This window comes from Babylonia areolata, chromosome 4 (genome assembly GCF_041734735.1).
Source record: "Babylonia areolata isolate BAREFJ2019XMU chromosome 4, ASM4173473v1, whole genome shotgun sequence".
Taxonomy (NCBI): Eukaryota; Metazoa; Mollusca; class Gastropoda; order Neogastropoda; family Buccinidae; genus Babylonia; species Babylonia areolata.
In genome coordinates, this window is record NC_134879.1 from 37,002,046 (window position 1) to 37,015,460 (window position 13,415).

The 13,415-nt window shown below is 43.2% G+C and overlaps 2 protein-coding genes across 4 annotated transcripts in view; both read left to right on the forward strand.

Annotated features, from left to right (window-relative positions):
* LOC143281134 (xanthine dehydrogenase/oxidase-like) overlaps positions 1–8,308 on the forward strand; it is a 38,816-nt gene extending 30,508 nt beyond the window's left edge. For all 3 annotated transcript variants that reach the window (XM_076586126.1, XM_076586128.1, XM_076586129.1), the window contains 6 exons: positions 1,840–1,952; positions 3,253–3,434; positions 4,141–4,303; positions 4,614–4,827; positions 6,714–6,895; positions 8,120–8,308. In XM_076586126.1, coding sequence (XP_076442241.1) covers positions 1,840–1,952; positions 3,253–3,434; positions 4,141–4,303; positions 4,614–4,827; positions 6,714–6,895; positions 8,120–8,293 — 1,028 coding nt within the window. In that variant the 3' untranslated portion in view covers positions 8,294–8,308. The remainder of the gene's footprint in view (positions 1–1,839; positions 1,953–3,252; positions 3,435–4,140; positions 4,304–4,613; positions 4,828–6,713; positions 6,896–8,119) is intronic.
* Positions 8,309–8,380: 72 nt separating this feature from the next.
* Positions 8,381–13,415, forward strand: part of LOC143281453 (xanthine dehydrogenase/oxidase-like) — a 26,418-nt gene continuing 21,383 nt past the window's right edge. Inside the window, exons 1-4 of the mRNA XM_076586664.1 lie at positions 8,381–8,397; positions 8,988–9,201; positions 12,195–12,258; positions 12,531–12,600. Of these exons, the coding sequence (XP_076442779.1) occupies positions 8,381–8,397; positions 8,988–9,201; positions 12,195–12,258; positions 12,531–12,600 (365 nt within the window). The remainder of the gene's footprint in view (positions 8,398–8,987; positions 9,202–12,194; positions 12,259–12,530; positions 12,601–13,415) is intronic.

The following is a 13,415-nucleotide window of genomic DNA, read 5'->3' on the forward strand; positions in this document are numbered from 1 at the left end:
ACGCATTACAAAGGGTTGCTATTTCCATCTTGTTTGGTTCTATTTTCAGGGTACTGGATTTTCACACACTTAACACTGCTGCTACTTGTGGGGTTATTTTTATCTTTAGGTCATTGGGATTTTACACATCTTATGCAAAATTGCTACTTCCGTTTGTTTTTTTTGAAGGTCACTGAGTTTTCAAACAATTAACACAATGCTTCTGCTTTCGGTTTTTTTTTGTTTTGGTTTTTGCTTGTTTTAATTTATTTATTTATTCATTTTTATGTCACTGGGTTTTCACACACTTGGCACAACGTTGCTGCTTTCCTTTTTTAATTGGCAACTGGGTTTTCACACACTTCACACAATGTTGCTGCATGGGTTTCACACACTGTACACAATGTTGCTGCGTGGTTTTCACACACTGTACACAATGTTGCTGCATGGTTTTCACACACTGTACACAATGTTGCTGCATGGTTTTCACACACTATACACAATGTTTCTGCATGGTTTTCACACACTTTACACAGTGTTGCTGCATGGTTTTCACACACTTTACACAGTGTTGCCGCATGGTTTTCACACACTGTACACAATGTTGCTGCATGGTTTTCACACTGTACACAATGTTGCTGCATGGTTTTCACACACTGTACAATGTTGCTGCATGGTTTTCACACACTGTACACAATATTGCTGCATGGTTTCATATACTGTACACAATGTTACTGCATGGTTTCACACACTGTACACAATGTTGCTGCATGGTTTTCATACATTGTACACAATGTTGCTGCATGGTTTTCACACACTGTACACAATGTTTCTGCATGGTTTTCACACACTGTACAATGTTGCTGCATGGTTTTCACACACTGTACAGTGTTGCTGCATGGTTTTCACACACTGTACACAATGTTTCTGCATGGTTTTCACACACTGTACAATGTTGCTGCATGGTTTTCACACACTGTACACAATGTTGCTGCAGGGTTTTCACACACTGTACACAATGTTGCTGTATGGTTTTCACACACTGTACACAATGTTACTGCATGGTTTCACACACTGTACACAATGTTGCTGCATGGTTTTCACACACTGTACACAATGTTGCTGCAGGGTTTTCACACACTGTACACAATGTTGCTGTATGGTTTTCACACACTGTACACAATGTTGCTGCATGGTTTTCACACACTGTACACAATGTTGCTGCATGGTTTTCACACACTGTACACAGTGTTGCTGCATGGTTTTCACACACTGTACACAATGTTGCTGCATGGTTTCACACACTGTACACAATGTTGCTGCATGGTTTTCACACACTGTACACAATGTTGCTGCATGGTTTTCACACACTGTACACAATGTTGCTGCATGGTTTTCACACACTGTACACAATGTTGCTGCATGGTTTTCACACACTGTACACAATGTTTCTGCATGGTTTCACTCACTGTACACAATGTTGCTGCATGGTTTTCACACACTGTACATAATGTTGCTGCATGGTTTCACACACTATACACAATGTTGCTGCATGGTTTTCACACACTGTACATAATGTTGCTGCATGGTTTCACACACTATACACAATGTTGCTGCACGGTGTTCACACACTGTACACAATGTTACTGCATGGTTTCACACACTGTACACAATGTTGCTGCAAGGTTTTCACACACTGTACACAATGTTGCTGCATGGTTTTCACATATTGTACAATGTTGCTGCATGGTTTTCACATACTGTACACAATGTTTCTGCATGGTTTTCACACACTGTACACAATGTTGCTGCATGGTTTTCACATACTGTACACAATGTTGCACACCACGCCCTGTGCAGACGGCAGCAGACGGGAAGTGAAGATGGACGGTTCCTTTTTCAAGGGGTACCGGACCGTTGACGTTCATCCTGACGAGATCCTGCTCTCCGTCCTCCTCCCCTTCTCTCACAAGGTACCAGCCACCAGGCGCCGCGGCAGAACCGATCAGCTGTTGTACTTCTGATCCACTGGTCTCCAGTGGTCCCGGTTCGAGGCCCTGTTTCCGCATGCTGCTGTGCTCTTCGGGAAAGGCTCTTTACTCCGACCTTCCTCACTCCACCTATGTGTGAATGGGTAGCTGATATCGGTTGGTATCAGTTAAAGTGGAAGAAGGAGAGGGTTGGGCCCTGCCTTCCGATTCTGAGCTCTAGATACAGGGATAGGGAATCTTTGCCTCCATTGCCGTGAAAGCCTGTGGGACCTTTCACTTCTATCTTTACCAACCAGTTAAACACAGTGCGGTGTTACTTCTGCTGTTGTATGCTGCATCTGTGGGGATTGTTTTTACCCTTAGTTGCGTGCATTTTTTCGCTGCTTCTATAGTAATATTTTCTGCGGGTAGTGCAGTGGCTGCTGCTGCTGCTTATTCTGTTGCTGATGACTGTGCGAATGGGGGCGATACGTAAAAATTGTGAAGTTAAATGATGATGCGAATTGTGTCTATTAAATAGTGAAACATCCAGAAAAAAACAACAAATAAAAACAAACAAACAAATTGTACCGTTACTGCAGCTACTGCTGCCGCGTAGTCATAACAACTACCACAGCTTCTGCAAACTTTGCTGTTAACTTGTGATACTTGACTCATCCTCTTGGACTCCTTTAGGGGGCATTGTTCCACCACAGCACTCCTCCGTAGGAGTCTGGTGTGGGATGTCCTCTTCAGCTGGACACGCCTTTAATAAATCGGTTCTCCTTCTTCATTCTACTGATAGACATACACAATATTTCCCTTGTTTTCATTTTCAAGTTTGATGCTTTTTTCTCTGAGAACGCTGTGAAGTCAAAAGAATCATATTATCGTCTTCAGTGGTGTTGTTCCCCGAAAAATAACGTTGTTAAGTCTTGAGATGTTTTCAATGCCTTTTGACAATACATTATTTATTGATCATGCTATCACCTGGGACGTTTTAAATGTCTGTGGATAATGCATTGTTTAGTAATCATGCTTAGACATGGGATGCTGTATATGACTTTGGACAATATATTATTTAGTAATCATCCTATCACCAGGGCAGTGTGATACACCTGTGAACAATGTATTGTTTAGTGATCGTTGCCAGACACAGGATGATTTAAACTGTTCTGGACAATGACTTATTTCAATAATCATGCTGGCACTTGGGGAGGGTTAGGGGGGCGGGTGGAGGGTGGGGCGGGGGGGAACCCCCACATAACTCAACTAACCCTGACCATGTGGATGACGCCCACAGAACGAGCTCCTGCACGCCTACAAGCAGGCCAACCGGAAAGACGACGACATCGCCATTGTCAACGCCGCCATGCGCGTGGTGCTGGACAAGAGATGCACAGTGCAGGGCCTGACTCTGGCCTTTGGGGGCATGGCCACCACCACCGTCACGGCCACACGCACCACGACACACCTCCTGGGACGGTGAGGGACTGGGTAGAAACTGTCATTGAACATCAAAAGATGCCACGAAATTTACTCTTAAGTTGAAGTTTGATGGCAGAAACTGTCATTCAACATCGAAAGATGCCACGAAATTTACTCTTAAGTTGAAGTTTGATGGCAGAAACTGTCACTGAACAGCGAAAGATGCCACGAAATTTATTCTTAAGTTGAAGTTTGATGGCAGAAATAGTCATTGACCATTGAAAGATTAAGTGACACTTATCTGTAAGCTGAAGTTTTATGGTAGAAACTGTCATTGAACATGGAAAGAACATTGTTCGTTTGTTTTCTCAGATACGCAGTATGCGACCAGACTTCGCAGGGCATAGTCAAAGAAGAGATCACGAAAAAAGACTCAGTTTGTTAAATGGCAATCGTGGACTGGCAGCACTGATGGTAGCTGTGTCTCTGGCGTGATCCTGTATCTTGTAGCAGTTCGTTTTCATCACAAAAACAGCAACACAAATCATGTATCTGGGTTGGTTGTGAAATTGCCATGTTTTTATACTGCGTATCGGAGAATACGAATCAACAATCTCAGGAATGCACGTAACATGCTTAACCAACTGAATTATACATGCATGCAAAATACAAACTGGATTGACAGTGTTCGAACTTAACTATCCATAATAACGAATACACAGACTGAACATCCACGTGCTTCAGTAACAGTCATGTTGCACAGAACATGGGATAAAGAGCTGCTGGAGAAGGCCTGTGACCTGCTGACCTCTGACCTGCCTCTTGACCCCGGGTCACCAGGAGGGGACGTGGAGTACAGGCGCACGCTGGCAGTCAGTTTCTTCTTCAAGTTTTACATGACTGTGTTGAAACAGCTTCAGGAACAGGTCAGTTACAGTGCGTCACACACACACACACACACACACACACACACACACTTTCTGTAGCAAGTAAAACAATAAACCAAAATCCAATCCAGCAAAAAACTGCAATTATTACCATTTATAATTTTTTTTTTAAATCAACGTCGCATCAACAGAACGACTTGAGCTGCGAAGTAAGTGACTGGTCCCCAGACAAGCCAGACACGAACTGACTGACCCACACAGCAAACAAGCACGCACACTCACACCGTGATTCTGACCCGGCGCCCTGTCACAGTGTTGATCTATCCCCTCTTTACTGTCCAACCCTCAGGGCGTGGCGGAGGGGATCCCCCCCATTCCCCGAAGGGATCGGACGGCGGCAGATCCCCTGGAGCGGGGCCCCAGTCACGGCCTGCAATGGTACTCCCTGGTTCCGGAGGTCGAGTCCCCGCACAGCGCCCTGCGCCGCCCCGTGGTTCACGAGTCTGCCTACAAGCAGGCCACGGGGGAAGCGGTCTACGTGTGTGACATGGCGCCCCTGAAAGGTGGGGGGTGGGGGTGGAGGGTGGGTAGTGCTGAACGTCACCCCTTCACAGCTGATGACCGGTATGCCAATCAGTGAAGGGCTGTCACCTCACTGTGTCAGTCAGTGAAGGGCTGTCACCTCACTATGTCAGTCAGTGAAGGGCTGTCACCTCACTATGTCAGTCAGTGAAGGGCTGTCACCTCACTATGTCAGTCAGTGAAGGGCTGTCACCTCACTGAGTATGTCGGTCAGTGAAGGGCGGTCATCTCACTATGTCAGTCAGTGAAGGGCTGTCACCTCACTATGTCAGTCAGTGAAGGGCTGTCACCTCACTATGTCAGTCAGTGAAGGGCTGTCACCTCACTATGTCAGTCAGTGAAGGGCGGTCACCTGACTGAGTATGTCAGACAGTGAAGGGCTGTCACCTCACTGAGTATGCCAGTCAGTGAAAGGCTGTCACCTCACTGAGTATGCCAGTCAGTGAAGGGCGGTCACCTCACTATGTCAGTCAGTGAAGGGCTGTCACCTCACTATGTCAGTGAAGGACTGTCACCTGACTGAGTATGTCAGTCAGTGAAGGGCGGTAAACTCACTGAGTATGTCAGTCAGTGAAGGGCGGTCACCTCACTGAGTATGTCTGTCAGTGAAGGGCTGTCACGTCACTGTGATAAGACTGAGCTTACAGGCCAGAATGCCAGTCACTATAGTTTATTTGGATTTTATTCTTTTAGTACGGCATTGATCGTGTTCAGCAAATGAGTCATAACATTGAAAAGGACACAAAGATTGGTAACTGTATTTCAAACTCATGCCAGAATGACCTCATTTCACCAGTCGAGGGGTTAATACATGTAGAAATTGAAAACGTGATAAAATTTATGACAATCCGTTCATTACAGTTCTTACAGGAAATCAAAGTAAAGAAACTGTCTTGACTACATAGAAGAAATCAACACACCAACCATCTATAGGCTTACGCTCTCAGAGCTGAAGCTTTCAAGTACAATTGAAGTGCTAGAGTATTCTTAGGTGAAGGGTTATTGCCATGGTATCCTCAACCTTTTTAGAACGGCCTTTTATTGCTTGTCATGGTCCTGGGCAGCAGAGCAAAAGAGCAAACCGGGTAAAGAACACATCTGAGACTGAAGGCTCTTTGGTGCTCTGTACAGGCATCAGGCGCCCTGGTAGACCCTGTTAGGGTGTTGTGTCCTTGGGAAAGGTGCTTTGCTCCAAATTTCTTCACTTTCCAGCCAGGTGTGAATGGGGGCCTGGCTTCAGTTTGGGTAGGTTTACAAACTGCGGAAGGGGAGGTTTGGCCCCGCCTCCCTATGCCTTGCCCTAGACACGGTGGATGTGAATTTACCGCCCCTATGGCTGTGAAAGGCTTTGTGAATTGTAACTTATCACTTTGTTTTGGAACCCACCTCAGGTTACATTTGAATTCGAACGAACTAATCAATGATATAGACAGAATAATGTTCTAATGCATAATATATTTTACTGAAAGAGTAAATATTGTGAGTAGTTTGACACATGATAAAGTATGTATGTAATAATTGAAATATATACATAATAATAAAAATTAATTTCATGAAAACTAGGATTGGACGAGCACAGAACGAAACCATGTTAACAGTTGCTACAGTTATTATGACTAGCCATCTCTTCTTCTGTTTCCTATTTTTAGAAACAACTTGCCCAATGTCATCAAAATTTAGTATTAAGCATTTATCCAATACAGTGTGAACACTGCATAACAAGCAGTAACAAAGAACGACAGTTTTTTTCATTGCAGCGTACAAGCAGCAAAACGTGTGAAGGGAAGTAACAAAAATTGTTTCCCTTTGACCATACCCGGACATGACGGGTTTAAGCGAGGTAAGCCGAGGGTGACGTGTTCAACAGGGGAGCTGCACCTTGCCCTGGTTCACAGCAGCCAGGCCCGGGCCAAGCTTGTCAGGGTGGACCCCACGGCCGCCCTCAGTATGCCAGGGGTTGTGGACTACATCTCCTACAAGGACGTCCCTGGCAAGGGAACCTTTAGCATGACGGGAAATGATGCTGAGGAAATATTTGCTTCGGAGGAGGTATTGTTTTTGTTTTTGTTGTTGTTTTTGTTTTGTTTTTTTTAGTTAGAGGATGTATTGTGTTATTGTTTCGTCGGAGAAGGAATGTATTACATTGTTGTGCCAAACAGATTTCTCTACATTGTGTGAAATACAGGCTGTCCTCTGCTCGAAGGCAGTGCTTCGCCACAGAGAAACGCAACCCATTGTGTGTGTGTGTGTGTGTGTGTGTGTGTGTGTGTGTGTAAATCAGAATCATCAGAATCATATTTATTTGTCATGAACACCGTGTGAAATGGTTTATTGACACAACGATAAAGGGTGAAGAAAGAAAGACAAAACAAAAAAAACAACAACTAAACTAAATGTAAGGTGTTGTAATTAAAACGTGATGTTCTTTGAAACATTCGTTTATGAATTTTGCAAGTCGGGGTTGTACAGGGTCGTAATTACACCATTGGCTTAATCTGTGTGTGTGTGTGTGTGTGTGTGTGTGTGTGTGTGTATATGACGTGTCTAATCTGATAAAGAATCAACGGTGGAAAACTGGAAACCGTTCAAAGCTTCAAGTATCTCTGAGCAATCGTTTCGGACAAAGGATCCAAGCCAGAAATACTCTCCAAGATAGTTCTGACAATAACAGCGCTTGCAAAACTGAGGCCCGTCTGGAAAGACGGCAACACCACGCCCAGCTAAAAAATCAGACTGATGCGCTCCCTTGTCATTCCATGTTATGCCTGCGATACACGGACATTGACACCTGAAGTAGAGAAGAAGATAAAGGCCAGAGAGATAAGATGCTTCTGGCAGATCCTTGGCATCACATACAGGGACAACATCACAAACAATGAAGTGCGTAAAAGAGTCAAGGAAGCTATCAGGCCAAATGATGATCTACTAACCACTGTAAAGAAAAGGATATTGAAGTGGTATGGCCACGCCTCGCTATCATCAGGTCTGGCCAAGACCTTCATGCAGGGAACAGTGCAGTGGGCAGGGAGAAGAGGCAGGCAGAAGAAGAGATGGGAGGACACATCTCACATTGAACAGGTCTAACCCTGAGTAAGACAGTCAGAACGACAGACAACGGCCAAGGATGGAGGAGGATGGTTGCCAAATGTGTGGTGCCCCCACGGTCATCGGGTAGATGGCTGGAATCTGATAATGAAAACAAATGAATTACCCAGAGGGGAAACGTTTGTACAGACTATAGTGTCAGTGTCAGAGTCAACGTGGTGTGTGCAGGTGGTTAACCAGGGGCAAGTAATTGGCGCTATCCTAGCGGACACACTGACCAACGCACAGAGAGCAGCCCAGGTCGTGGAGATAAGCTATGACGTCATGGATCCCGTCATTACCATTGCGGTAAGTCTCCCTCTTGCCTTTTTCCTGTGTGAGTTCAACCAGCTCTACCAGTGACGTTTGAAACGTTGGTGCTGTTGATGAAAGTGTATTCCCCTGACAGTTCTGGAAGTTTTGTTTGAAATGCTCCGATTTACTCACAGCATGACATGGAGCAGGCAGTAAACGATTGCAGGAGAGCTGACCATTCAACAAAAACATGCGGTGGCCAAACGCATGCCATGAACGCTTTGTGTTTTGTTTTGTTTGCACTTTAAAATTTTTTTGTTTTTGTTTCGAGATGAATGGTTATAAATTAGCCTTGTCCTGAATCATGTCTGCCGTTGTGCATATGTTCTTCTCACGTGTGCACGCGTCTGTTAGAATCAGTATCTTTTTGCGATGGCGTTCCTAGGACGCCATACAGAAGGGTTCTTCTGTTGATTTCAGTATCGTTTTGCGTTGGTGTTTCTAGGACGCCATATAGAAGGGTTCTTTTGTTAGAATCAGTATCTGTTTCCTGTGATGTTCCTAGGACGCCATGTACAAGGGTTCTTCTGTTAGAGTCAGTATCTTTTTGCTGTGATGTTCCCAGGACGCCAAGAAGGGTTCTTCTGTTAGAGTCAGTATCTGTTTCCTGTGATGTTCCTAGGACGCCATGTACAAGGGTTCTTCTGTTAGAGTCAGCATCTTTTTGCGTTGGTGTTCTTAGGATGCCATACAGAAGGGTTCTTCTGTTAGAGTCAGCATCTGTTTGCGGTGATGTTCCCAGGACGCCATACCCGCGGGGCCAGACACTGACGTGCGGTGATGTGGAGGAGGCCTTTTCGCGGGAGGGAGGGGACGTGCGTGTGGTGGTGGAGGGGGAGGTGCACGTGGAGGCTCAGGAACACTTCTACCTGGAGACACATGGCACCATCGCCTTCCCCACAGAGGACCTGGCTGTGGAGGTCGTCAGTTCCACGCAGAATCCCACCTTCATGCAGGTAACTTGACACGTTCTCATCGTCACTTTCATGCAGGTAACTTGTCATGTTCTCTTCATCACTCTCATTCAGGTAACTTGTCATGTTCTCAGCGTCACTATCATGCAGGTAACTTGTCATGTTCTCAGTGTCGCTTTCATGCAGTTAACGTGTCAGGTTCTGAACCGCACGTTCATGCAGGTAAATTGTCATGTTCTCAGCATCACCTTCATGCAGGTGACATGTCAGGTTCTCATCGTCACCTTCATGCAGGTAACATGTCAGGTTCTCATCGTCACCTTCATGCAGGTAACATGTCAGGTTCTCAGCGTCACCTTCATGCAGCTAACATGTCACGTTCTCAGCATCATCTTCATGCAGGTAAGTTGTCACATTCTCAGCGTTACCTTCATGCAGGTAACTTGTCACGTTCTCAGCGTCACATTCATGCAGGTAACTTGTCACATTCTCAGTGTTACCTTCATGCAGGTAACTTGTCACATTCTCAGCGTTACCGTCATGCAGGTAACCTGTCACATTCTCAGCGTTACCTTCATGCAGGTTACGTGGCAGGTTCTCAGCGTTACCTTCATGCAGATAACTTGTCACATTCTCAGCATTACCTTCATGCAGGTAACATGTCATGTTCTCAACGCCAACCTTTCCGACGTCATTTTGATGCAGGTAACTTGGCAGGTTGTCAGCATCACCTTCATTCAGGTAAATTGACAAGTTCTTCATGTCAACTTCTAACCCTCATGCAGGTAACCTAACAAGTTCTCAACGTCACTTTCATGCAGGTTACTTGACAAATTCTTAGTGTATCCTTTATGCAGGTAATTTGACAAATTTTCAGCGTAACCCTTATCCAAGTAACTTGACAAATTCTCAGCATAAACTTCATGCAGGTGTCTTGACAAATTTTCAGCGTAACCCTTCATGCAGATAATTTGACAAATTCTCAGTGTATCCTTTATGCAGGTAACTTGACAAATTTTCGGTGTAACTTTTATCCAAGTAACTTGACAAATTCTCAGCATAAACTTCACGCAGGTGACTTGATAAATTTTCATCCTAACTTTCATGCATGCAACTTAACAAATTCTCAGCACGGCCTTAATGCTGGTAACTAGAGAAGTGATGAGGCCAACAACTGTCTCGCAAACTCAACCATAATTTTGAAGTGCTGACCTACCATAGGATGGAGTAATCATGTCTACAGAAAACACAAGAAAGCTACAAACACCTTAACCTGTCTTTATTCTGCTCTGTCCTTCTGTTGACGCTCAAAGCTTTTTTTCAGGACAAGTTGGAACTGACGGAGTTGAGGCTTGAACCGCCATAGAACAGAAAGTGTTGTCATTTTTGACTCACTTGTGTAAACAAACTGAGTCTATGTTTTAACCCAGTGCTCGGTTGTCTGTGTGTGTGTGTGTGTGTGTGTGTGTGTGTGTGTGTGGTAGCGGTAAACTTTAACATTGCCATTTTCTCTAAAAATACTTTGTCAGTTGACACCAAACTTGGCATAAAAATAGGAAAAATTCAGTTCTGTCCAGTCATCTTGTTCAAAACAATATTGCACCTCTGGGATGGGCACAAAAAAAGAGCCAAATTATATGCACACTGAATTTACTGTTATATTTATATATTTTTTATTCTCTAAACTTGACACTTTGGTCTGATATTCTGACACAGCATCAAGAGCAGTCATTTTTATCATTTTTTGTTCAAACAGGGACTTATTTTGCTAAGCATGGAAGTTATATTTCTGGTGAATGTCTTTGGTGCAGCTAGTAAAACAGGAAAATTAATTTGTAATTAATGCTAGGAGAGTTAATTTGCTTTAAACTGATCTTTCTCATCTTAAACATTGCATTTTGAAATTATACTCAATATATAAAAAGTTTGTGTGCTTTACTCTCTGTGTACAGGGCTTTCACTATGTTCATTCGCCAATGTGGTCTTTTTCGGAAAATATTAAAATCAATACTTCATGTGGACTTTGTAGATCTATTGGCTGAGCCCTGAAGGTCATAGGCAAAAATCAGTTGCGTACACATATTTATACACATTCAAAGCGCGTGCTCATATTCTTCGCAAATGCGAAGGACGCCATTTTGTTTCAAGTTGTTGTATGCCCGTTCAATTCTATATTCTATCGACAATACACGATAACATGTAATGGAAAGTTAGAGAAGGAGACCGTTAAATATTTATTCAGAGAAAGATTTGTGAACGCCCCATCACTTACTGGATTATGCCCCAAACTGCCATAAAAATATCAGCCAAATCAGTCGGAATTCACAGTTAAAAATAACTAACCATGAGAGTTAATACCCTTGATGAAACGTAAAAATTTCCAGTTTTGACTTTTCTCAAAATTAAGTCCTTTTCACTTCATACGACGTTTAGAAGTACTTGTACTTGGCTCTACATGTTATTAGTTTAACAAAATACTCAATTTTCATATCAACTTTAAAACTATAAAATTAGAATGAACATAAAAGAGAAATTGAATCGACCGTGTCGTACATTCCCGGCGGGTGTAACTAAACATGTACATCTATCTAGATCCAGAGAAAACGGCTAAATGTTACAGTGTGATTGCGGGGATAGCCACGTCTCCTTTACCGCGGACTTAAAAAGAATTCTTAATTGCCTGTAACGATTTTGGGGATGCTCAAGATTCACCAGAATTATATGATTTAAACAGAGTTCTCACTGCAAATACCGCAATCGATTTATCGCCCTTAGAAAAACATGTTTAAATATTTAATTTTTGAACATCAGTTAAGGAGCCACGATTGTGTAATGAGTGAGACAGTTTCTTCTCACCCGAACACGTGGGGTTCGAATCTGCCTTTAGGGCTTTTTTCTTTCTTTTTTCTTTTTCTTTTTAACCCGAAGCTTTATGATAACAAATACCTAACACATTTAAACGATTAGATTTTTTTAAAAAGTGTATCACAAGTGAGTTTTGAAGGCCTTGCCTCCCTTGTTATTTTGTGTTTCAGACAGCCATAGCCGAAAGTCTTGGTGTGTCGAAGAACAAAGTGAAATGTCGAGCCCGAAGACTTGGTAAGATGATATGACAAAAAGCTGCAAAAACGTTGGTGAAGTGTGCATGTCAGTGTGTGTGTGTGTGTGTGTGTGTGTGTGTGTGTGTGTGTGTGGCGGAGGATTTGTATTTGTGTCTGTGCGCGTGTGTATGTATATGTGTGTATATGCGTGTTTTTCCATGCGTGTGTGTGCATGAGCGAGATAGATAGATAGATAGAGAGAGAGAGAGAGAGAGAGAGAGAGTGTGCGTGTGTGTGTTTCCGGTGAATAGTCTGAAATCTATTTTTCAGGCGGCGGATTCGGAGGCAAAGAGAGTCGTTGCGCCTTGCATGTGTTGCCCACTGCCATTGCTGCCAACAAGTAAAAGACTTTACCTTGTTCTTTGCTGAATTGTATGTGTGTGCGCGCGCGCGCGTGTGTGTATGTGTGTTTCTGTGTGGGAGTGCTTCTGTGTGTGTGTGTGGGGGGGGGGGGGGGGGGGGGAATGTTTCTCTCTCTCTCTTGGCAGCAGTACAGAAATAATTTGCAAATTATAGAAAATTATATATTGCTTTTGTGGATTTTGAAAATGCTTTTGATTCTGTCTCTAGAAAACTTTGATGGCCTGTTTTGTTGAAAAATGGAATTAGTGGTAAGTTGTATCATTGTGTGAAAAGTATGTATGGTGAAGTGAAAGCGGGAGTGAGATCAGGGGCAAAATTATCGGAGTGTGTGAACTGTATTCGTGGGGTTAAACAAGGGGATGTTTGTAGCCCTGTTTTGTTTTCACTTTTTATCAATGAACTTGCTTTAGAAATTATGCAGAAAGGTCAGCACGGCGTTACGTTTGATTTCATTGAATTGTTTGTTTTACTGTTTGCTGATGATATGATTTTGTTATCCATAACAACAGTTGGTTTACAGCGACAATTGAACAATTTATATACTGTTGCCAGTAATTTGCACTTAAAAGTAAACATGGATGAAACTAGTGTTGTTGTTTTTGCAAGGGAGGGTGTTTAGCAAGAAGTGAAAGATAGTCGTATGGTAATGAAAGAATTGATGTTGTCAGTGCATATAAGTATCTTTGAATTTATTTTTCAGCTAGACTCAGTTTCAATTTCGCATGTCAGGATATAGCTAACAAAGCAAAGAAAGCAGTTATTGTAATACTTCATATTTGTATAAAATAGATT